This window comes from Poecile atricapillus, chromosome 2 (assembly GCF_030490865.1).
Source record: "Poecile atricapillus isolate bPoeAtr1 chromosome 2, bPoeAtr1.hap1, whole genome shotgun sequence".
NCBI lineage: Eukaryota > Metazoa > Chordata > Aves > Passeriformes > Paridae > Poecile > Poecile atricapillus.
Window position 1 is genome coordinate 119546321 of NC_081250.1, and position 22481 is coordinate 119568801.

The 22481-nt window shown below is 34.5% G+C and overlaps 1 protein-coding gene across 1 annotated transcript; it reads right to left on the minus strand.

Moving 5' to 3' along the window:
* Positions 1–1741: 1741 nt before the first annotated feature.
* Positions 1742–21830, minus strand: PPP1R42 (protein phosphatase 1 regulatory subunit 42). The gene is made up of 8 exons (XM_058832822.1): positions 21702–21830; positions 20330–20496; positions 19724–19862; positions 16983–17099; positions 11797–11914; positions 10387–10515; positions 9066–9217; positions 1742–1959 (listed from the first exon to the last, which is right to left on the minus strand). Exons 1-8 carry the CDS (start codon positions 21828–21830, stop codon positions 1927–1929), a joined length of 984 nt encoding a protein of 327 aa, XP_058688805.1. The 3' UTR covers positions 1742–1926.
* Positions 21831–22481: the final 651 nt, after the last annotated feature.

The window sequence follows — 22481 nt, forward strand, 5'->3', positions numbered from 1 at the left end:
TTTGCCATCGTGGGCAACACCTCCTCTGGGGAAATCGAAACTGTAACCGAGCTCCGAAAGCCAGTGTTTCACCCAGATCATCTAAAGGGCGACGCCCACATGGGAGCCGGAGCCGAAGCTGGAGATCGAAGAATTCTGCCCCTCGTAAGAGGAGATCTAAGAGCTGCACCCTTCCTAACAGAGAATCCTAAAGTGGAAGAGACTGAACAAAAAAAAAAAAAAAAAAAAATTATGTTTGCATTAAGTACCATCACCGTTTAATTTGCCCGGCGTAGTCCGAGATTTAAGTGTTTGTTTTCAATTTTGTTTTTTCTGTTTGCTTAATGTGTTTTGTTATTGAGCTATTGGTGTCCCACAAAGCAAAGTGGGTGCTCTGTGGAAGAGGTGAGATTTTAAGGTGTATGTTTGGAAACGTTTTAAGCTCCTAATTAAAATTTGAAAAAAAAAAAAAAAAAAAAAAAAAAAAAGGAGCAGATGTTGCAGCGGCCTCAGGGAGACAAAGAGTTAACATTGTCCCACCCCAAACCCCTTGTGAAGGGCGGCCCAGGAGTTCTGATTGGGTTTGAGTCCCTGGGGGGTTCTCCCTTGGTGTGTTTCTAATGGTCCCTGACCCTGAACTCCACCCTCAAAGGTGTAAACCCTCGGTTCTGTCCCTCAAAATCCGCTGCTGTGCCTCTGTTCGGGGCTCTCTGTTCTGGACCTGAGTTTGTTCTCATGCTGAATAAATGGTTTCATGAACGGGAGCCCGTCTCGTTGGTGTTTCATGCTAGTCCCCAGAACCCTGCTGCTTCTCTGGACGAGATCCTGAGGTTGCAGACTGCAACAAGACATTTCCTTACTTAGGAAAAATTCCTTCCTTATTTCAGAGAGAGCTGCAAGCACAAGATGCTGAGCTGCCATTCACACAGAGGAACTGCCCTAGGAAAGGTTTTTTCCAGGGACTATTTGTAATCTGGGCTTTCCTTTCCTTATTTGTAGGAATGGAATTTTCCTATATCAGAATTCTCAAGCATTTATTTAATTACTCAAACTAGTGCAAAGCAGCCAAACAAAGAGAATTTGCAGTTAAATTAATGAATGATACTCCCAATCAAAAAATTAATCAGCACAGTCATCATTAATCTTCTCGTGCCTCCTCTGCTAACTGTTCCACATAATTCACCAGAAGGTGGAGAAATCCAAATGATGGAAATTAGTTCTAGGACTACAGATCTTTTAAAAAGTCATGTGCTAATAGCTTCTTTCTGCTTGAAAGGAGTTTGTAAACAGGTGGGGGCTGTTTTTTTCTCTGAAGCAACAAGTGACAGGGCAAGAGGAAACAGCCTGAAGTTGCACCAGGGGAGGTCTGGATTGGGTGTTGGGAAAAAATTCTTTGCTGGAAGGGTGGTCAAACACAGGAATAGGCTGCACAGGGAAATGCTAAAGTGTTAAAAAAATGTGTAGATGTAGTGTTTGAGGACATGGTTTAGTGGTGAATATGGCAGTGTTAGGTTTACAGTTGGACTGCATGATCTCAGAGGTCTTTTTCAACCCAGGACTCCAGGACCCTACTCTGAACACACCTCTGCACAATTACTGAGTATCACATAGGGAAAGAAGCAACTACTAGGTAAGGCACTGGCTAAAACCAGTTCATTTCTTGGGGAAGTTTAAGAATTAGGCAGTTTAGTTAGCATGTGCCAATGTTTTTACATGCTTTTGAGACAAAGCATTGCTTGTAAATAAACAGGCAGTTCCCTTACTTTTCTGAATGTTCATAATAGCATTAAGTTCAACATACTTAATTTTGTCTGGTTTCAAGATTAAAAAGACACAGATAACATATCCAAACACCAGTATCTTTCTTTGTAAGATCTGAAGGAGAAAAAGAAAATCGAAAATGGCCGAATCTTCACACGCTGTAACTTCTCACCTTTAGAATTCAAACTACGTCTGAGTTACTTCAGATTCCTCTTCGACCTACATCAGAGACATCAGAGGAGACAGGTGAGATCTTCATGCCACAACCACACCAAAGCACTTATTGCTCCCATGGTCATTAACACTTCCCAGGAGCACTCAACATTTCTACAAAAATTATAAGCAGTGTTATCAAATGCTACTGATGAGAAAAAAAAGATCTTTATTGCAAGGTTACTGGCTGTTGCAGTGAAAGCCCTTTTGTTTTTCTTCAGTGCCAAACCTGGAACCAGAATATTCTGAATTGACAGAATCTGTCTATTTGAAATAGTGAACATCCCTTCATTACAAAAATTACTTTTCCATGGACAAAAATGGTATTAACATTTTTTTCCTACATAAATGTGTATCAAATACTTTTAAAGTCCCATAAGGAAAAAGAATCTTATTAATAAAGCAATTTGTCATAAAGATGAAATCAGATAAGATTCAGTCTTTTATTCCAAAACATTTTCCTACAAACTATGTGTAACTGATTATACCCAACTTTACTGGACATGTAATCACTGGTTACTATGGCAGTCTAACATATTAACTCTCCAAAATAGGAAGAGCTTATTGATTCAAAAATCTTTTTGATTTGAAGTATTAGTCTGTTACATGGATCAGTTTGCAGTTGGCTTGGATTTATCTTGGTTTTGATGCAGCAATTAATTCTGCTCAGAATTAAGAGAACAGAAAGATGTAGTCAGTTATTTCTCTAGTCTCTGGTTACAGTGTTGTTTGCTTGAAGAGGTAAATACAACTTCCCTAACAGTGAATTCCTAGACTTCTTCAAGGCCAAATGACTTAAATTTTCACTGTTTTTTTTTTTTTCCCCTAGCAAAGTTAAAAGTATTGTTTCCAGTTACAATAGGTAGTATTTATAATTTTGTGACTGTAAATAATCAGGTTCACATAATTAATTATTTTGCCTCAGAGCTCTCTTAGTCAGGATAGCTACTTTGCACACACTGAGATAAAAAATCACAAATAAAACAGGGGAGAGAGCCTTTCAGCTGCACTTATTTTCACCAGTTACACTCTGAATACAATCACATACTATCCCATATAAACAGATCACGTCTGAATCCTGATCCTGAAAAATCAATGGGCACATCTTGAAAACTGACAGCTTTCTGACTATCTCAGAACTTTTCAACTGTATGGCTTTTAAAGCTGCATCACAGGCAGTGCTGTGTACTGTTTTATACCTGTATATATAAAGAAATAATACAGCATTAAATTAACTTACACCTTGCACTGGTTTTAATGTGATATTTAAGAGAAAATAGGATTTTTTCATTGGCTATGGATTGAAAGTTCATATTTTAACTTTAGATCCATAACTCCAACACTGTGTTTATATGTATTCTGACTATGGTAAGAGCATTACCAAGGGGAGGTATTTGGGCAGTGATGTCTAAATTTTTTTTCCTTTTGGTACTTCTAACACACCCACAGTAGTGTGGAAACCCTAAAAGTATTGGAATCTTTACTGGTAAGGCCTGGTCTCACACCTCTGAGGACCTAGGAACAGTTTTTGGTGAGGAGAAATTCTACCAACAGTAGATGACAACCAATTTAGGAACCACTAAGGTAAATCTGACAAATCCAAGTCTTTGCAACTGGATGGGATACATCCCAAGGTGCTGGAAGTGAGTTTGAGGAGGTATGGCTGCTATTAAGGAATCAGTGGCTGCAGTGCTGTCCTCCAAAATGTAGTAGCTCATCTTGCTAGATGAGGGCACAGTGACTGTTTTCACCTCAGACTTTTTAAAGCAGCTGCTTTCAGCTTTTCAGAGAGGGGAGTGTGCCTACACAATGTGTGACCGGATACAGGAAGACAAATATTGAAAGAGTGTTTATATCATTGCAGTAAATTAGATTATTGGAACTGACTTCAACAGAATTATACTGAAATTACAGAATTTATTTATATATTCCTATTCAAGCAGCAGTCTTTAACCTCAAATTAACCTCAAATTCAACCTCAAACTTTTTCAAACTCCCATGCAGTTATGTATTTTAAAAACCTAAAAACACAGTATTACTTCTTTAACAGTTTGCAAATAAGATTAGTATTTGTGTTATTAAAGTGATATTTGTAATTTTGTCAGTTACACAATGAAAAATGTGCAATGGTAATACAGCAGACCAAAAATATTATGAAGTTTTGAGGTTTTATCTCAACAATACTCTAAAAGTACTGACAACAAAGATCTAAGAATAGGAAAAAAATATATACTGCATACCGAATCTTTCATTTATCTAGTAACTATTAGAGTGAACATGTAACACCTGAAAAATAAATAGGCAAAGATCCGAGTTTGCTTTTTGTTTACCATCCTAAAATATTTCATTCCTGACACAGTTTTGATGGACCCAGTTACAAGATGCAACTCACACTATAATCACTATGTAGTCCCTCCTCATTCTGCATTCTGTTTAATATGTTACTGACTTACGGTTGGACTCCATGATCTTCCAACCTAAAGCATTCTAAATATTCATGTATTTTATGTAGAAAGTTTCAGACAGTCTGGGTTTCAATGTTCTTGAGAGCATCTGATGGCCTGCAGCCCCAGATGTGCCCTGGTAAGTTGCTGATCACCTACTGGCTGACAAAGCCATATGTGCCATTTGGTCTTCTAAATGTCTGGGAAACAGCCCCTATCTCCTGGAAGAGGGAGCAGACTATTGCAAGCAAATGCGCTCCCACCAGATTATCCATCAAGAATGTGTCTATGCTCTATCTGGTCAGCCAGACATGTAGGAGTATGCATACTCCTATGCATAGTCTAGCTGGCAATCTGCTCATCAGCAGATGTGCTCGCTGCCCACGGTTTGCAAAGAATTTACTCTTTTCAAGGGCACAGGAGGTCTATCAGTGCATGTGTTCTGCCAGTGTTGTTTGGATCTTTACTCCTTCTCCGCTTTGGGCACAGGCAGAAGCACAGAGAACTGGAGTGGGGAGGCAGGGCACAGGGAAAAAGGGATGCCTTTTATCACTGCCTTTAGAACACTAGATGACATGGCAGTGTTAAGTACTACAGATTTGGTATACAGTAGACCTACTTCTTTCTTTTTTCTTTTTTTTTTTTTTTTTAATAACCACTACTGAAAGAAGACAATGACATTGTTTGTGTCTTGTATGTTTGTGTCTTGTATGTTTGTGATGTTGTGATATTCTGTTCCTTCCGAACAGAGCATGAATGATCATGGGGAGAATCATCCAGCACCATATTCAGCAAAGCTGTAAATATGGATACTAAAAATACCACTGGAGTGCAGATTACTGTAATATTAATTATGTCTCTGCAAAAGTACTTATGCTCACCTTTACAGGTAGTGCATAGTCTCCAAAAAAAAAAAAAAAAAAGGAACCAAACACTAAAACTGGCTGAATTGCCTGCTGAGACCTTACATGGTAAGACCTTACCCACAGTAACCAGAAACTGCTAATATCTGACCTTCATTCAAATGGCTCTGCTTCAGCAACCCTATTTAATTTCAGAACTTCACTTTATCTCTTTATCCTTACACTTTATCTAGCATTGTGGTGCCTCCTTTCATATCCTATGTCATGGCTCAATAATTCAACAGCAAGTAAATTCCTTACATTTCTCTTCCACAGCCTTCAGCACTAAATGCTGATTGATACTTTCTAGACCTCACTAAGAAGATGTTTACATTTTTCCTTCAACACCATCACCAAGGAGAGGCAGTGAGACAGACTGCTGGAAAAGGCACTCCATGTCTGTTCTAAGCATGCTCTCAGCTCTGGCAAAGTGCTCCAGCTGGTATCTCTAAGTATTTAATGCACCTAATTCTGAATACATTTGGAGTGCTTGCAAGCTCTTCAGCTGCTAAAACCAACTCAAAGGTGTGCAGCTAAAACTGCACTGGTTTAGATCTTAAATCTGTATTTCTTCTTCTCCTGAAGCTAAGACTGAGGATATTTTTTATTTTTGAATTTTCAGATGATTGCTGAAATTGATATTCAGTAAATGAACAAGAATTATGTCACCCAGAGGTAATGTATTTCCCTGTCCCTCTCAAATGAGAGAGCTGTACTCTGTAATGTGAAGTGTATGACTGCAAAGCTTATGTTTTGGTATATATCATTACAGTCTCAGTATCATTTCTCCCCAAAAGCCTGTCATATAATATGCCTTAATAATTCTATTTATTATAATGCTAATTAGATTCATATAAACAAAAGCCCAGTATACATGCAGAACAGGCACATTCCTACCTGTTACCAAATATACATTATCCTGTGTAGATTTCAGACCACACAAATCACCACAACGGAGGGCATTTATAAATATTTAACTAATTAAACACAATGTTCATATAAGCATCTGCCTAAGAGGAAAAACTAACATTCACTACAAGTTCCTTCCTTTTGGACTAGAACGAATTCTAGTATTCTATATCTAATATTCATGCTGTGCATGTGGCAGAAAAGTGGCTTATGATTAGTGGGCACAATCCAGAGTATTTATTACATGCTGATTGTATAATTTAAAGATATTTCCATATTGCTAATCCCATAACATACAATGGAGAAACAAAAGGTGACTTTCCCACCACATTCTGAATTGCTACGAATACCTACCAAAATATTTAATTCCACGAGTAAGGCAATGTGGGCAGAAACTGCTGGTTACAGATTAAGTTTACAACATCAAAATTTCAACAGCTTCTCTACTCAGGGAGCATTAATAATGGTGTATCCCACTGGAAGGTATTAGGTATCTTTAAAATAGTTAAGTGATTTGGTTTCTTTTAATTACTTCCTGACAATATCCATAATTTTCTCTGAAAACTAACTTAAAATTCAATATAAAATTGCTATTGTTTTTATATCATCAAAAAGGAAAGATTAATGATATATTTCAGTCATCTAGTAATAAGTGGCTTTTTTCATTGTTCAAGCTGCATGCAATCCTCAGTGGATCTCAGATGTAGGTTAAAAAGGTATTTAATGCCTGTTTTTCAGTTGCCAAGGTCAAACATCACCTAATATGTATAGGGAAAGAGGAAACATCTGTTGGAATAATTTATTTGACTAACACAGAGGTTAGGATTAAAACCCACTAATTTCTTTGGTCCAATACTGAATTTCAATTAAACAATACAGGTATTTGTTCGGTTTGAAAAAATTTCTTTCCTTTACTTGTGGGCACACTCATATGTATCCCTAATTCGTGGATCTGGCAAGGGAATACTATGATTTGCCATTTTTTCGTATCTGCATAAGATCTGAGAATGAGTATTTCTATTTTTTGAGGTTCTGGGGTTTTTTTCCAATAGAAGTTCTAAAGAATTCACAAACCTTTAACTCCCAAGACTATTTGGTTTCTATGGAATTCCTCTACTAGAAAGATTAGAATACATCTCAGGATAAGTGATTACACATGAAATTGTAAGGTAACCTTACAATGCTGAACCTTCAGCATCCAAGATAAAAGTCCCACTTACAAGTTTTTAGAAAATATTAAATGCATGTCATCTGACTGCAGTTTCTTCTAACCTTCCTGTGAAGTGAGACAAAAATCTTCTAGACTAATAGTAAAAAAAAAAAATCACTTAAATTATTTAATTTACTAATGTAAATTAATAAAAATATAGCCATTTAATTTCATTCAAGTATGGAAGATGTTCTCTTCACCTTTCTAGGGTCAAAAGGGATTTCAACAGAGCTATGATTGTAGTCCAGATTTTTAATAGGGAGAAAATATTTGCCAAGCAAAGAAGCTCAACAATTGGACAGCTTTTTACCATTGTAAAACAGAATCAGAATGCGTTGTCTCAAAGGGAATAGCAGAAGGTCTTACAGGAGAAAAGACGTTGTACACACTTGTTCCATCCTATTTTAGGACTAAGGGGAATATGAAATGGAAAGCACAGTTTTACTCTAAAGACAGGATGCTAACAGAGATGATGTGCAAGCTGACATAACACTGAGCATGTGGACAAACCCATCTTACAACAGGATTTAAAAAAACCCCAAATGTATTTATATGGCATGAGTATTAATCTGTATCTCTCTAAATTTCAGAAGCCTGTACTATTCACTGGAAAATAATAGTATACTACTATACTAGGTACTAGCAGTATTACTTTTTGTAATAACAAGCACATTGTTCCTGTAGTTCTTGTTTTTAACTGCTCCACTGTTTTGTGCTTTCTGAGAAAGGAAAAAGCACAATAACGGGCACATATATGACAAATTCAGTTTCTTTTTTAGGCCAGAATATATCCATTGTCATGTGATGAACTAAAATTATTATTTGAAAGAGAGCACCTTTGTGATTTGCAATTCTTCCCTTCTCAATGGAAAGGCAGCTATTTTTGATCAGAACAAATAATCAAAAGAAACAAAACTCATGAAATGGAAAGTGGTAAATTATCAAGAATAAAATAGCATTAAATGTTACTCAGTTAAATTGTCAAACATACTAATAAATTCTAACTTGAATGTAAAATAGAACACTACATTTACTAATTTAATTACAAAAGAATACCCATGTCAGTTGCATGTATTTATTTAATCTACAGCATTGTATAAATGATGATTTTTTTTTTTTTTTGGCTCGTTCAGCTGATAAATAATAAAATTGTTAGGTTAAAAATAGCATTAAAAATCTGGAAGGAGTGATATTAGGTCCCAGATATCTAACTATACTATTGCCACAGGTGAAACTGGAGCATGGCTGTTAGAAGTAAGCTGTAATGATGAAAACTGATTGTTTGTCATTTTCTGGTTGATTCCGTGCACAGCATCACACTTCACGAATGGTCTTCACACCTTAACTTACTTCAGAGAATTAACTTCAATATGATTTTACCTTTATGGAAAATTATTACAGTTAAATGCATATGACAGAAACTAGTAACATTTAAGTTACTACTATTAGCTAATCCATTGATTTGTAACCAAAAATTGAAATCTATTATCTTGTCTTTCAAAGAAATAAAGACAATAAATATAACATGGTTAAAAAAAATATTTCTGATTAAATTCTATCTTCCTATATTCATTTTCCAATTGATTCAGCAAGAGCTGTACAAGCAACAACCAACATAACTAGAAGGAAGATGTTTGAGAAACACACCTGAGTTTTCATCTGACTTCTTCTTTCACGGATTCTTGGCAGAGGTTTTCTTTCAACTTTCTGCTTGTGAGCCAAATCTAAAAAATCTGCTTTTTCTTTCACAGAGTGACTGTGGTGAAAAGGAAGAGCAAGATGAGGTGTTTCAGAGTCAGCTGTAGAAAACAAAAAGAAAAAAGGATTAATTCAATATCCCAAGTCAAACCATGTGTTTAATATTCAGTGTGACTGATCACAGGTTCCAATATCTCTTGTTAGAGAAAACAGGGTAATGAACCTTAAGGTAAAATACTCAAATTTGATAATTGAGAAAATAAAAGTTTGAATGGAATTATGGAAGGTGCTGCTAACATTGATGAATGTGAATATTAAAACAGGTATTCCTATTCAGGCAGAGTTATTTGAAAGGGAGTAAATCCAATTACATAGCACCTCCTTATAACAGAAGTTATTCAGAAGACCATTTCCAAACCATTGCCATTTACATATGGCTTCCAAACAATGAGCAGACTCCAACTATTTTAGGGCTGGTGCTGGCAGGCAGAGCATCAGCCCTCATGTCCTCAAAAATAATATATTAATTTGTCTTCTGAAAGCAACAGTGTAAGTGCCAACAATTTTATTTTATAAATATGGTAATTCAAGCAATTTTGAATAATTTCAAGTTAAATGTCCGCATCTGAGTCCTGCAACATGGAAAGACATGCTTTTAAGTCATTTATGTTTTCACCTTCAGTCAACTCTGTAACAACCACCACCTCCCCATAATTTTAAAAAGCCTCAATGTTTATTTCAGGTTTTGCTTGAGTTTCAAAACTTATTTGTTTTCTCACTTGAAGAACAGGTTGCCTTTAAACCTCAAAAAGGGTTTAAGGCTTCTTTACCTCCCAGACATTTTTTTTCCTTTCCAAGTTTAAAACTTGGACTTCTGCTAGACAAGTATTTTTCAAAGGCCTTTAAAAGGACTGACAATATACAGAGATAAAATTAGTATCAAAAAATAGATTTTAAAAGTCTGATATATTTCATTATACACAACATTTTTAAAATAGGGAAGTAAATGTGAATATTTACACACTCAAAATGTACTAGCTACCCCTTTCCATAATTCTGGGAGACTGAGATGTGAGGAAAAAAAACAATACATGAACTAGTGCTAAAATTAAATTTCGTATTGGAAAAGCTCAATTTCTACTCATGTCTTTTGGACTCATCACTGGTACAAATGTCTTATAAACAATTCTTAGTATATTTATTTTTAGCTGTAATTTTATGATTTCTGTAAGTTTTGAATAAGCATGAAGTAATTGATTAGTTTGCTTACAAAATTCTACATAGGCTGCATGTTCATCTGTCATTCTTTCATTGTTTTTTTTCCTGGCAGCTCTGGAGGCTTTCCAATTTATTAAGAAACGTCTTTCCATTTCTTGAATTTCTTTCCCATCGAGGGATTCTGCAAAAGAGAACATTTTCTGTGATACCAAGTGAACTAAGGGGCTGTGCAAAGTTGTATGTAATGTGTATTGGCTCTATATTAATTCTCTTCAAGTATCTTTTTCTTTTTCTAGTATTTTTGTAAAGAAAAAAATACCCAATAAAGATTGATATTCATATTCAAGCTGCAAGAGTGAGTTAACATCTTAATTACCAAAAAAAAAAAAATAATCTGCAGTTTTTATAACTTCCAAGGGAAATATACATATTTCATATTTGGTTAACTTGCAAGACTTTCTATAAAGTTCTGCAGAAAAGTTATGCTCTTACACAGGGTATAGATAGATGCAGAAATCCAGGTTGAGAGGGAAACTGCATGTCTTAGCAATCAAGGAATTCTACTGATCATGAAGACAGTCACATAGATTTGCCTCTCTAAGGTTAACTTTACTCACTTAGGTGCCATAAACCTTATGCTCTATGATTCATTGGTTGCATCTGCATTTTTGAGCCAGCCTAAATGAAATACCTAATGTGGCCACAAATTTAGGTTGCATTAGAACTGTCCTAAGGCACTGTTATTTTTATTGTACAGACAGTATTGCTTTTTCTTAATGGCCAGTATTTTGTGCTCTAAGAAAAAACAAGTTCCGTAATTATAACTTTAAAAATAATTGTCCCCTTTATCCAAAAAAAGTAAAAAATTAGCAGATTTTTTTTTACTTATTTCTACAGTATAAATAATTAGCTATAGAAGAATCAGTTTCTGCCTTTCATGCTAAAATTTTATGCAAAATAATAATAATATAAACTTCACCATAAGGGTTAAGATTCACAAATACAATCACAACATATGTGTGAATTGCTTTTAAGTTTAAGGATGAACGTTATATGACAAATTCAAACACAGTAAGGTGGGATCTGCATAACCAGCACTGTCCAACAAAAATACTTTTGCAGCTACTACAGATTGATGGGGAATAGATGAAACTGATCTTTGAAAATCATTTTCACAACATCTGGAATAAGAACACAAAAAATACTCTTCTCACAATCTCACCAATCATCTATTATAAAACAAATTGTTGCAACTACTAATGACAACAGCTAAACAAGATGGCTTGTGAAGCTAATTACATAAGCAGTTTTAGCTTTCTACATAAATTAAGAATACATGATTTGACACAAATATCTATAGCAGTAACTGTTTAGACGATAGTGCTACTCAACAACAATTAGTTTTTCAGTTGTTTCCTAAAAAAGTGGGGGTTATGGGTGGGCTATTGATCTAATTTTTTACCTAAAGTCGGTGACTGTACTATAATCCTATCCTTGTACTTCGGTTTTTGACAGATGGGGTTTCCTGTAAGATCCATTCTGCGTAGCTTTGTCCATTTTTTTAATGCAACCTCCAAATCCTGCAATTGAAACAACAACAGAACATCGTGATTATGTTTCCCCCTCCAGAGTGAAATTCAACAGTAATGTGATTTGTTCAGCCAGGCCTAAATCCTGCACACAGAAATAACTTCAATGAGACTATTCACATGTATTAATATGCACATTAATAATGTGCATTTTCAAACAGAGTGGGCCACAGCATTCCCTGAATATATTAAAATTGTACAGAAGAAACAGTGATGTTGGAAGATGCTGCATTTTTAAGGATACAGTAATGCCACCTATGGGAATATCACCATTTCAATCCCTCTGGTAAGCACCCAAAGCTTAGGAACTACCAATGAAAAAATTTGTATAATATGCAATGTCTGTTAATGCATCTCCAAGGTCTTACAGAGCTCTTAGAGTATCAGCACATGGAAGAATAAATAATTTATACAGATAAAGAACAGACTAAAAAAAGAGAAAAGCTAAAAATCATGCAATCCACAGTGCACTACCTCTCTCTATATATATATGTAGAACTGTATTTTACAGGAAAAACAGTAATCCTCCCCTACCTAGCTGTGGGTGGTCAGTTACAGTATTGGCCTACACAGTGAAATTAGTGAAATATACCCTTCTCCATCTGTGTTTCTGTCTGGTTACCCAGGGGCAGTATGACCTAGATGAAACTACTTTGTCTTTTAAATACAATAAATTCAAGTTAAAAACATGCAGTGTTTAGCAGATTAGTCCTTTCTACTCAGACACCTTACTTTCTGAAACACCTTCTTTCCAAAATCTCATTTAACTCCCATTCTTGACAGGCTTTCCTTGTATGTGTGAAAAGCTTAAGGAGGGATTTAAGACAATAGGTATAAATAGGAGAGAGGATTTATATTCTACTGTTGTAATAATTTGGAAAAATCTACTAATCATGTTGTGATGGATTCTAACCCACAGAGTGTGTAAAACTTTTTAGTTTGATGCCAATAATGAAGTCTCTAGCAATGTAGATATCTCTTAGCTCCTTCAAATTTAGAAAATTGCTTGGGTAACACAAGCAGGGAGAATTCTGCTTTTGCTGTCTTGTCTCTCTTGGTAGAAAATCCTCTTGGAAATACTCTATGGGTTATATAATATATGTTTAGAAAAATCACATGGAAGAGAAAGTGCCAGCACAGCCTCATACCTCCAAACCATATAATTTTTGATTTATAATCTATAATGATGGTGTCCATATCTATAATAATGGTGATATAATCTGCTGTTTTTCAGTGATAAAAATGTATATTTTCAGAAAACTAGACAGCAAAAGTCTGGTTCTGTGAGGATCAAGACTGATAAAGCAATGCTAGAAACTCTGAGGATTAGTCCACAGGAAGAAATGTTAATAATTCTCTCATAATGTTATTCAGCAAAGCTTAATTAGCATGTATCAGGATATCAACGTGATAACCCCCATAGTTTAGGTGCTAACACTTCATCACAAAAAAAAATTTAGGGGCAAAATATTTTAGGCTAGACTTACTAAAAAAGAAAAATAATTTAGCAAGTGTATTTATTTATCCTTACCTAGGCATTCAGACACTATCATTGAAGTTTGTAATGTGTTCTAGATTTCATTAGAAAGAATCTTTCCAAGTAATAGTTTGGCAACACAAAGTTGTCTATTACTGAAATTAAATGTATACAGTTTAACTTTGATGAATGTATACCAAGTCCTGTAGATTTTTGTTAGCTGTTACTTACTTGATAAATGACCCAGAACATGCTTACTCCAGTGTATGTTTATCTAAGAGCACACTAATCCTGTGCTGAAATATGATTACCCTTTCGATACGCTCTAGTTGTTCATTGCCTTCCTGTCTCTAATAAAGTGCTTTCACTTCCCAGCCTTTCAATAAGCTGTACTAAAGGGACCAGACACTCTTCTGGGCAGGCTCCGTTTGATAAATGATCATGTCATGCTATCACTTTGAGGTCTGCTACAAAATACTGACGAGCAAATTATATTCCATTGGGGAGGGTGGGGAGGGGGAAGGGCAAGTGCCTGAGTCGGCAGCTGTAGTGCTGGCAATAACTTTCTTACCAATTAATGGTGGCCATTTAAGAATTGGTATTTGAACAGTATGCTCCAGTTTTTATTGGAAACGTCTAATCCAACTGCCCCAGCTACATCTACAGACAGCAATTTGTCACCAGTTTGATTACCTGTCATAATCTATTTGAGAAAATCTATAATTTTTCTCTTGTTCCTGACTCAATTCTAAAGTGAATGAATTCATCTTTTGTGATATCCTCTTGTCATAATCAATACTGGGCAGAGGTTGAATAAATTAAAGACTTGGGAAATAAAGATTTTTCCAGGTATTTCTAACTATATTTTTTCTATCTATCCAAATACTCACATAATTCATAATCTTTCCAAAACTAATGAACTTAATAAATAAATTATATTGTCTTTTTGTAAAAAGGAATAATTGTGGTGGTTTTTTTTAATTGACATAGTGTTTTAATAAATTTTCTTAATTCCAACCCAAATACACTGCAGTCTAGAAGACCTTCTGATCCTGACTAAAGCAAACCAGAATCTCATACAATGAATAAATGAAGTAGCAAGCAATAGAAAACAAAGAGAAACCAATTCTATTAAAATCAATTATATTCTTGATAACTGACCTAAGACATACCTTTTGCATGTGGTAGCTAGTCACAGTTATTTTGCACAAATTCAGAAAAATTACTTAATTTTCTTCCGTCTACTGTTCAGACTGAATTATATAAACTTCAGTCAATTGAAACAAGGTCATATGTCTTGATGTCTGTTAATTATGCTAACAAAGCCCTGTATTAGCCACGACCTTAAGTGCTTGAATTAATTAGTCCTAGTTTTCAACTATGCTGAAATCAAAGTGGCATAGTTGAAAAGCGAAGGCATATGGGTTTTCAAAATAAAGTGAAAAAACGGAGAGAAATTATTAAATATAATTATACTAAATACACCAAAGTGAGAAAAATCTACATAAGATTGTATTTAATGCATTTCTTATGCCCTTCATATTTTCCTTTTTCACAAAGATTCCATGTTATTCCTGCATTTCACCAGAGCTACTCAGACACAGGCAGCTCCCCTACAGCTTCTCTTCCCACTAGGTGAAGCACAACTGGGTACAGAGCTTTCCAACACTTCCCTGTCATGCAGCACTGCCACGATCTCTGATCAATGCCAGACATTCCTGGGGAAGTTCTTGATGGCAGTGATGGGAAAGCAAGAATAGAAAAACAGGGCACATAGTGCTTTTGGCATGAAAAAGAGATATACATCAGAGTTTTGATAGCACAGGGGCAAGAGAGAGGAGAATGGACGTAGCTCATGTGGGAATGGAAGAGCATTTGCTCTACATAACAAGTTCAGCCACCAGAACCAATTAAGTATATAGAATTGTATACCCCTAACATCCTTGCAGCTTTCACAGTTGTAGAACAATGTATGCCATGCAATCATGAAATTCAGGGATGCAAAAAATAATGAAAATATACTCAAAACTTTCCTCAGCTATTTTTTGGAACAGTCAGTGGCTGTATAAGATTGTTTTCTTGCAAGATGTCCACTGTGAGCTAAAGCCTCTTACACAGAGCTAAAACTGACTTTTTAAAAAATACTTTTCATAGCTTACAGTTTCTTTCAACAGTTTAGTTTTTATTTATTTAAGAATTTATGTAAGTGATAAGTAGAGCCTACCAAAATGTAATCCCTTAAAACTCAGTAATTGTAGTTGGAAAGTTGCATATCCACCTGCATTACACTGTATATTAAACACATTTGATATGTTCATTAATTTTACAGGTCTGCAAAAGTATGAATAGAAACTCCTTCCCAGTTCCATATATTTCAAAACTTGAAGACTGTTTAGAAAACACACAGAACAGTCACTTTCAAAATATACTGGAGCTTAATCAAGGGTAATGGATAGCAAGCTCAAATGCTAATTTTATAATTTTTCAACAGTTGTGACCATGTAACAGGTCTAACTGATTTGGGTAAATATAATTCTGGTTTTTTTCTGATGATTAAATAATAAAATTTAATAAACAATAAATAATATGTACACAGTTACTGAATAATGCAGTCATTTTGTCCTCTCCTTATTGTGCTTCAGAGAATACTGGTTTTTCCTCTGAGATGCTGAAAACGCTGCCTCTGAATTGGCATCCTCATTCTTAAAACTAATTGGTTCTTTGGCTATGACAATTTTCTTTTAAGACAATAACAGAAGTATATTTTATTTAAAAGAAAGAGTCAGTGTAAAAATCTCTGTAATATGTTTTATTTAGAAATGGATTCATTTATAAATGAAAGCTTTGGTGAGATTGCCTATTTGGAAAAAGCTTTTTGCTATTTTGATGTAACCAACATATTCAGTGTGATTTTAATTATTCAGCAAAAGCCTACATGAACTGTATTTTGATGTAAATTCAATCACAGCTGCCAGCCAGGACCTGAAATACAAAGCATTAATAGTTCTGTAGTAAAAAAGAAGGGCATTATTCAACATTTTTTAATATTAAAGTGTAAAAAAATGAAGAGTCCAAGCAGAGTACATTCATCTAGATAACTGACAGGTTATGCACACAAAATACTGCAATCTCCTCACTAGTAAAGAGAATTGGCAAATTCTCTCAACAATCTGTTAAAAATAAGTTGTGTTCTCAGAAGTAATAAGAATAGTTATTTTAATAATTACTAATTAATAATAACAAATGAAAGTTAAGTTTACTAAGGAAATAAAATGTTTATGCAAACCAGAAATTAAAGATTTTCTTTCAATCAAGACTTTGTCTTGGTGATTTGGGTTACTATTTAAACCAATTCATTACAGTATTAATTAACAAAAATATAAATTTTGACATCCTGGGTAAATGCTTCTCCATTTTTAGTCTCAGTAAGATTTTTATATGAGAAAAGACAGCACGCTTGACAAGCCAGATTTAGTAACTTCAGAAATAAAATTTATTTTTACTTATATATTTAGTAATAAAGATGAATGTGACTAATTTCTTAACAGCCATACTTAATAAAACAAACGTTTACTTCAATACCTTCATATGTTTAAGTCGATTGTCGACTGCTTTAAGGTAAGAAAGATTTTCCAAAACTGCCAGTTCTTCTAATTCATCAATGTTGTTATTGCTGATATTCAATACAGACAAAGATTTCTGAAGGAAGAAAAGCAGAAAAATAAGTATTTTTTTCATGCCATGCATGAATCAAGTTGTAAATTATTACAGAAAATTATCTGAAAAGATGAACAAATGTATGAAGAAGAAACATGAAAACACCACCTCCACATACCATACAGACTGTTTTATGTTGGCATTGCACCTTGTCCTAAAATGTAATTTATTCTGGTTTAGAAGTGAAACCAAAGTAAGATTGTTTCTTGTTTATTTCAGAAATTCTTAGTAAATACAGAATTTTTGGTTGTTTTTTTTTTTAAATACATTCAAATTCTTTACAGAGTTCTGCAAGTGCTACAACTCTATTTTTGAAATATGAAACATACATTGAAACTGACTGCCTTTTTATAGAGTCACAGAATGGTTTGGGTTGAAAGGGGCCTTAAAGATCATCTAGTTCCAGCCCCCTATCATGAGCAAGGACACCTTCTACTAAACCAGGCTGTTCAGAGGTAAATCCAACCTGGCCTTCAACACTTCCATGGATAGAGCATCCACAGCTCCTCTGGGCAATCTGTTCAGTGTCTCACCACCCTCACAAGAGAGAATTTCCCCCTAAAAGCTAATCTAAAGCTGCCCTTGATCAGTTTCCAGCCATTACCCCGTGTCCTATCACAACACACCCTTGTAAAAAGTGCCTCTCCAGCTTTCTTATAGTCCCCTTTTAGGCAGTGGACTGCTGATACAAGCTTTCCTTGGAACCTTCTCTCCTCCAGGCTCAACAACCCCAACTCTCTCAGTCTTTCTTCATAGGAGAGGTGCTCCAGCCCTCTGATCCTCTCTGTGGCCCTCTCTGGACTAGCTGCAGCAGGTCCATTTTCTTCTTATACTGTGGACCCCAAGATTGCATCTGAACTGCAGAGCTGAAGCCCATATATGCAACCTGCATAGTCTCATTTAACAGCTGGACTACACTACTTTCAGGCTTGATCCCACAAACCTCTTGGTATCCATACCTCTGATCCTTACTCCTTCTCTGGAACAGTACTGAGTCACATATTGCACTTTGCCATTTGTAACAGACAATAGTTACAGAGATCTTTATATTTTAGATAAAAATCTAAATGTGTTTCAGGTGTATATCTTGGGAAATACTAATGCAGTTTCAAATAAAAGGAAAAAGTTTTTATCTCTAGAAAATGAAAAGGGACTCCTAATCCAGTGAGTTTAGAATTATACAAAGTATAATATTTACTATTAGTTGGAAAATCTCTATTTCAGCAGTTTATACAGGAGAACTAACCCCTTTCAAAAATTTGACCAATATCTACATTGCAGATGGAAATTACCAGCATCATCCTGATTAACACAGTTCATAAATTTTATCTTCTCAGTCAGATTCATAACATTGTCATCATCAAAACATTTGCCTGTGGTACACACAGAGCTATATGACCTCATGCTTTTTTATCTCTGATACCATTAAAAGAGCCAGAAACAGATGAAGAAGTAAAAAGCCATGCCTTAAAAAGGCTCCAAATACTTAGCACTTGAAGGATAAAATACAGGATTTTTACATTTAGCCTCCAGAAAGATGTTACATTGTCAAGAATGCAAAGTTGTTTCATTGAAAAAAAAAACAAACCCCACATCACAAGGCCTTAAATAAAAGCCACAAAACCCAAAATCTAGACCGGGCTGCTGAAAAACGTGGAAGAGTTTATTAAATGTTATTATCCTGAGAAGATTATAGCTATAAAACTTCCATTTACTTTGATAATTTCTCCAATATAGAAGGAGCAAAGTACAAATGCTCTCACAATAATGACACATTTCTATTAAAGAAAAACAGTAATACATGTCTTGGATTATATAATCTCAAAACAGGAAAAAATAGAGCTAGGTCAAATATTTATGATATAAATGTGAACAAAAGAACTCACTTTTTAGTGAGTTTTTCATCTTCTCAAAAAAAAGACTCATCAAGCCCTGACTATGCTATGAGAGATACAGCAAGAGGAATTTTTATAGTACAGAACTACATCCATTAGCAAATAAAGCCTACTTTTTAACCTCTTCAACTATATGTTTTATGTTTTCTGAGCAATTAACGTGTTGAAAGACAACTTCAAAAAGATTTCATTAACTTTTGACATAACACAACATAGAAGAACTGCAGAACTAAAACGGAATGTTTTTGATTATGTTGTTCTTAATATCCAGGGAAAAAAAAGCTGTGCATTTTTTTTTCACTCCACTTTTCTACAGAAATACAAAAGGCAATAAATAAACAACTATACCAATCAAATCACTGAACTATCAACAAACTAATTCAGTACAAATGAAACAGACTAAGAAAACTAAGAGTGATAAATTCCAACCCCTTTTTTTAGTTTATTCATATTCTGTTGGTATAGGGCATGCACACACTTCCTTAATTCTTCTCTCTCTTTATCCTCATTTTCATCCTTCATAATTAAAAAAAGGTAAAGTAGAATTTGCTGGACTCCTTATAAGAGAATTAGGGTGTCCCTTGGTAGAACTTGAAATAATGACACCAATTGGCAAAAAAGGAAAACACAGAGTGATCAACTTCTAATAATTTCTCCTAAAATACTGATCTCCTGATTATTGGCTCGTTGAAATTCTCAAAATGTACTTACTGCCAGGGAGTTAAGAGATACTGGATCAAACAGAAGCTTTTCACCAAGAGGGAGATGTTGACTTTCAATATTTAGCTCTCTTAGTTCTCCTATTTTATCCAAACCCTCCACTATAGTGATATAGTTGCCACCTAAATACCTATAGAACACAAAACAGATTTAATATCCTTTGAAAGTAAGAGCAAACACAAGGCTTCAATATATAAAGAAAAAAAATTTTCAAGCATTATTGAATAATACTTGGAAATTATGATAGGAAAAGTAAATAACCTAGCACATAAGTAGAATTTACACTTAACTGACTCAAGCAGGTTTTTGCTGTTTTATCTACTGCTATTATTATTATTATTATTATTATTATTATTATTATTATTATTATTATTATTATACTGAAAAAATATAATTATTTAAATGCAAATATATATGTTTATTACATATTATGTTTATCACAGACCATCTCATCAAAAAATAATAAGCAATTACTTTTATTTGAAAAGCAAAATTTAAAAGCTGAAAGAACCTTAATGGCTACATAATTCAAAAAATTTCTTAATTGTCATAACTATACTTTTGACTAGTTAAATAAATACATTATTTTCAACTTACAGTTTTTCAAGTTTTTTCAGCAATGAGAGATTTTCTATACTTGAAATACGATTGTTCTGAAGGTAAAGATGCGTTATATTTGAAGCAAAGTCCAAGTTCTGGATTTGGTTGATTTGGTTATCATATAAATATAGAACTCTCAGATTTTTACAGAAAGAGAGGCCATCCTGAAATAAACAATGACATTCTACTTAATGTTCACTCACTGCCTGCTTCTGGAAGCGATTGATCATTTTTACATTTATGTTCTGATGCATGATTTATAAATTTTCACCTTTAATAAACATTTCTTAAAACTATTTTTCCTAGAAAAACAGAGTTATTATACATTGTCAGTTACCTACAGAATAAAGACTGAAATCTGTCATTACTATTTTGCCATACAGAATCTGAGGACAACAGGCATCACCAGCAAATACACAACATCCAGTGTGACTTCATTCCCTTCCCTGCCTTCATCAGGTGGATTTCAGAAAAGCTTCAGCAAATTTTTAGTGTAGTTGTATCCATTAAACTGCACTGATGTAACTGGAAACCAGTTCTTGGCAAAGAATTACTGGTTTACACAAAACCTTGCACTTCAATCTATTTTAATATATTTCTGAACTCAAGTTTATGTTGATTTTTTTGAACATATTCCTATGAAACAACTAAAAGACCACTCCTCATGAAGCTTTCTGTAAAACTTTGCTGAGACAGCTGATGAACCAGAGCTCATCAAATGGACACTTAGTAACTCACTATGGCGGTGCACATTGCTAGGAGTGGGCTGAATAAACCCATTTGCTTGCAGGGATCTGTTCACACAGAACAAGTGATTTCTTCTTGACTGAAATCACGCTTTTAGAGCAGAAATTCATCACATTCAACAGTGCAGTTGTTCAGGGCTCAGCAGTTTCAAAATTTACTCAGTGTCTTGAGGGGATCTGAATTAACTGAAAACTTATTGAAACCTGTATACATTTCCTATTATTAAACTCAGAGGAAGGAGGACTGGGCCAAGTTTGCAGGTTTAGTCTTTGAAAATGAAAAGCTCATGGATTATTTTTTAAATGAGCAGGCCCCAGGGAGTAATTAAAAAAAAAAAAAAAAGTATATTTTTAACCTGGCTAGTTTGAAAAAGCAACTACACTAGTCCAAATTTGTTAAGCTCACTCGGGTTATTTCCTGTTCCTGACCTCTCCTTTCCTTTCTCAGACTTCCTCTGAAATTTAAGGAATAAATCACAGATAGATTGAAAAGATTGTGCTGTGAGTTAACAAATCTGTAAAACATGGCTTTCCTTGTTTGTCTCCAACAATGAACAACTCATCATAACAGTAACTCCATTAGAGTAGCCAGTTTAAAAGGAGTAATAAAAAATAAATCTTACAATTGAATCTATATTTTTATCTGACAAATTCAGATGAGTTATTTTTTGCAGGTATTGTTCAAAGTCTTCTTCACTACGATTCTTGTGACCAGCATTTTTAGCAATTAGGTCCATTGTTAGTCGAACCATGGTTCTGTAATAGGTCAAGCTGCTTTACTGCTTCTTTTAATATTTTTTTATTCCATGTGCTCTTCTAAATAGTATGATAGAATGCCTTAAAAAAAAAAGGAAAATGTTATACTACTTGTAGCCCAGATCTTCAACAAAGCTTACATGTGTACTTCAAATCTGACATATCCTCACCAATGCCCTTTTCATTTACAGTGATACTATGTTGCTTATAAAAACCTATCCCTTTTTACTGCTGACATTTTATCAAGTTTTTGGTGTATTAATAAACATTCAAAATAAATTTTCTATTTGATGTGTTGATTCAGTTTGCTTAAGAATATTATATTCTAGTTTTTGCCTTCTCCATCCAGAAATATGAGCTCAACGCTCCACAGCAAGCATAATTCTTACACATAGTAGCTAGTTAATGGAAGCTCATAATCTGATTATAAATTAGAAAATACAGGACACTCCATAACAGGTTTTACAGGCTGTGAGAGGCGGTATTAAGCTGCAGAATTCATTATATATCTGCATGGCACTTTTGTCACGCACACAAGTGCATGTTCTGCACAGTCAAAAACTGAGTTTTTCACACTAAGGCACATTATAGAGGCTCTCACAACAATACCAACTTTTTTTTTCCCAAACTCTGGTTTATATAAATGA

Excerpts from the sequence above, each read along its gene's own strand:
- PPP1R42 (XM_058832822.1), bottom strand. The coding sequence starts at position 21,830 with ATGGTTCGACTAACAATGGACCTAATTGCTAAAAATGCTGGTCACAAG. Across the intron at positions 10,516-11,796 it reads AGTACAGTCACCGACTTTAG|AATCCCTCGATGGGAAAGAA; the intron begins GTAAAAAATTAG and ends TCTCTTTTGCAG. Across the intron at positions 9,218-10,386 it reads TGCAGCCTATGTAGAATTTT|CTGACTCTGAAACACCTCAT; the intron begins GTAAGCAAACTA and ends TGTTTTCTACAG.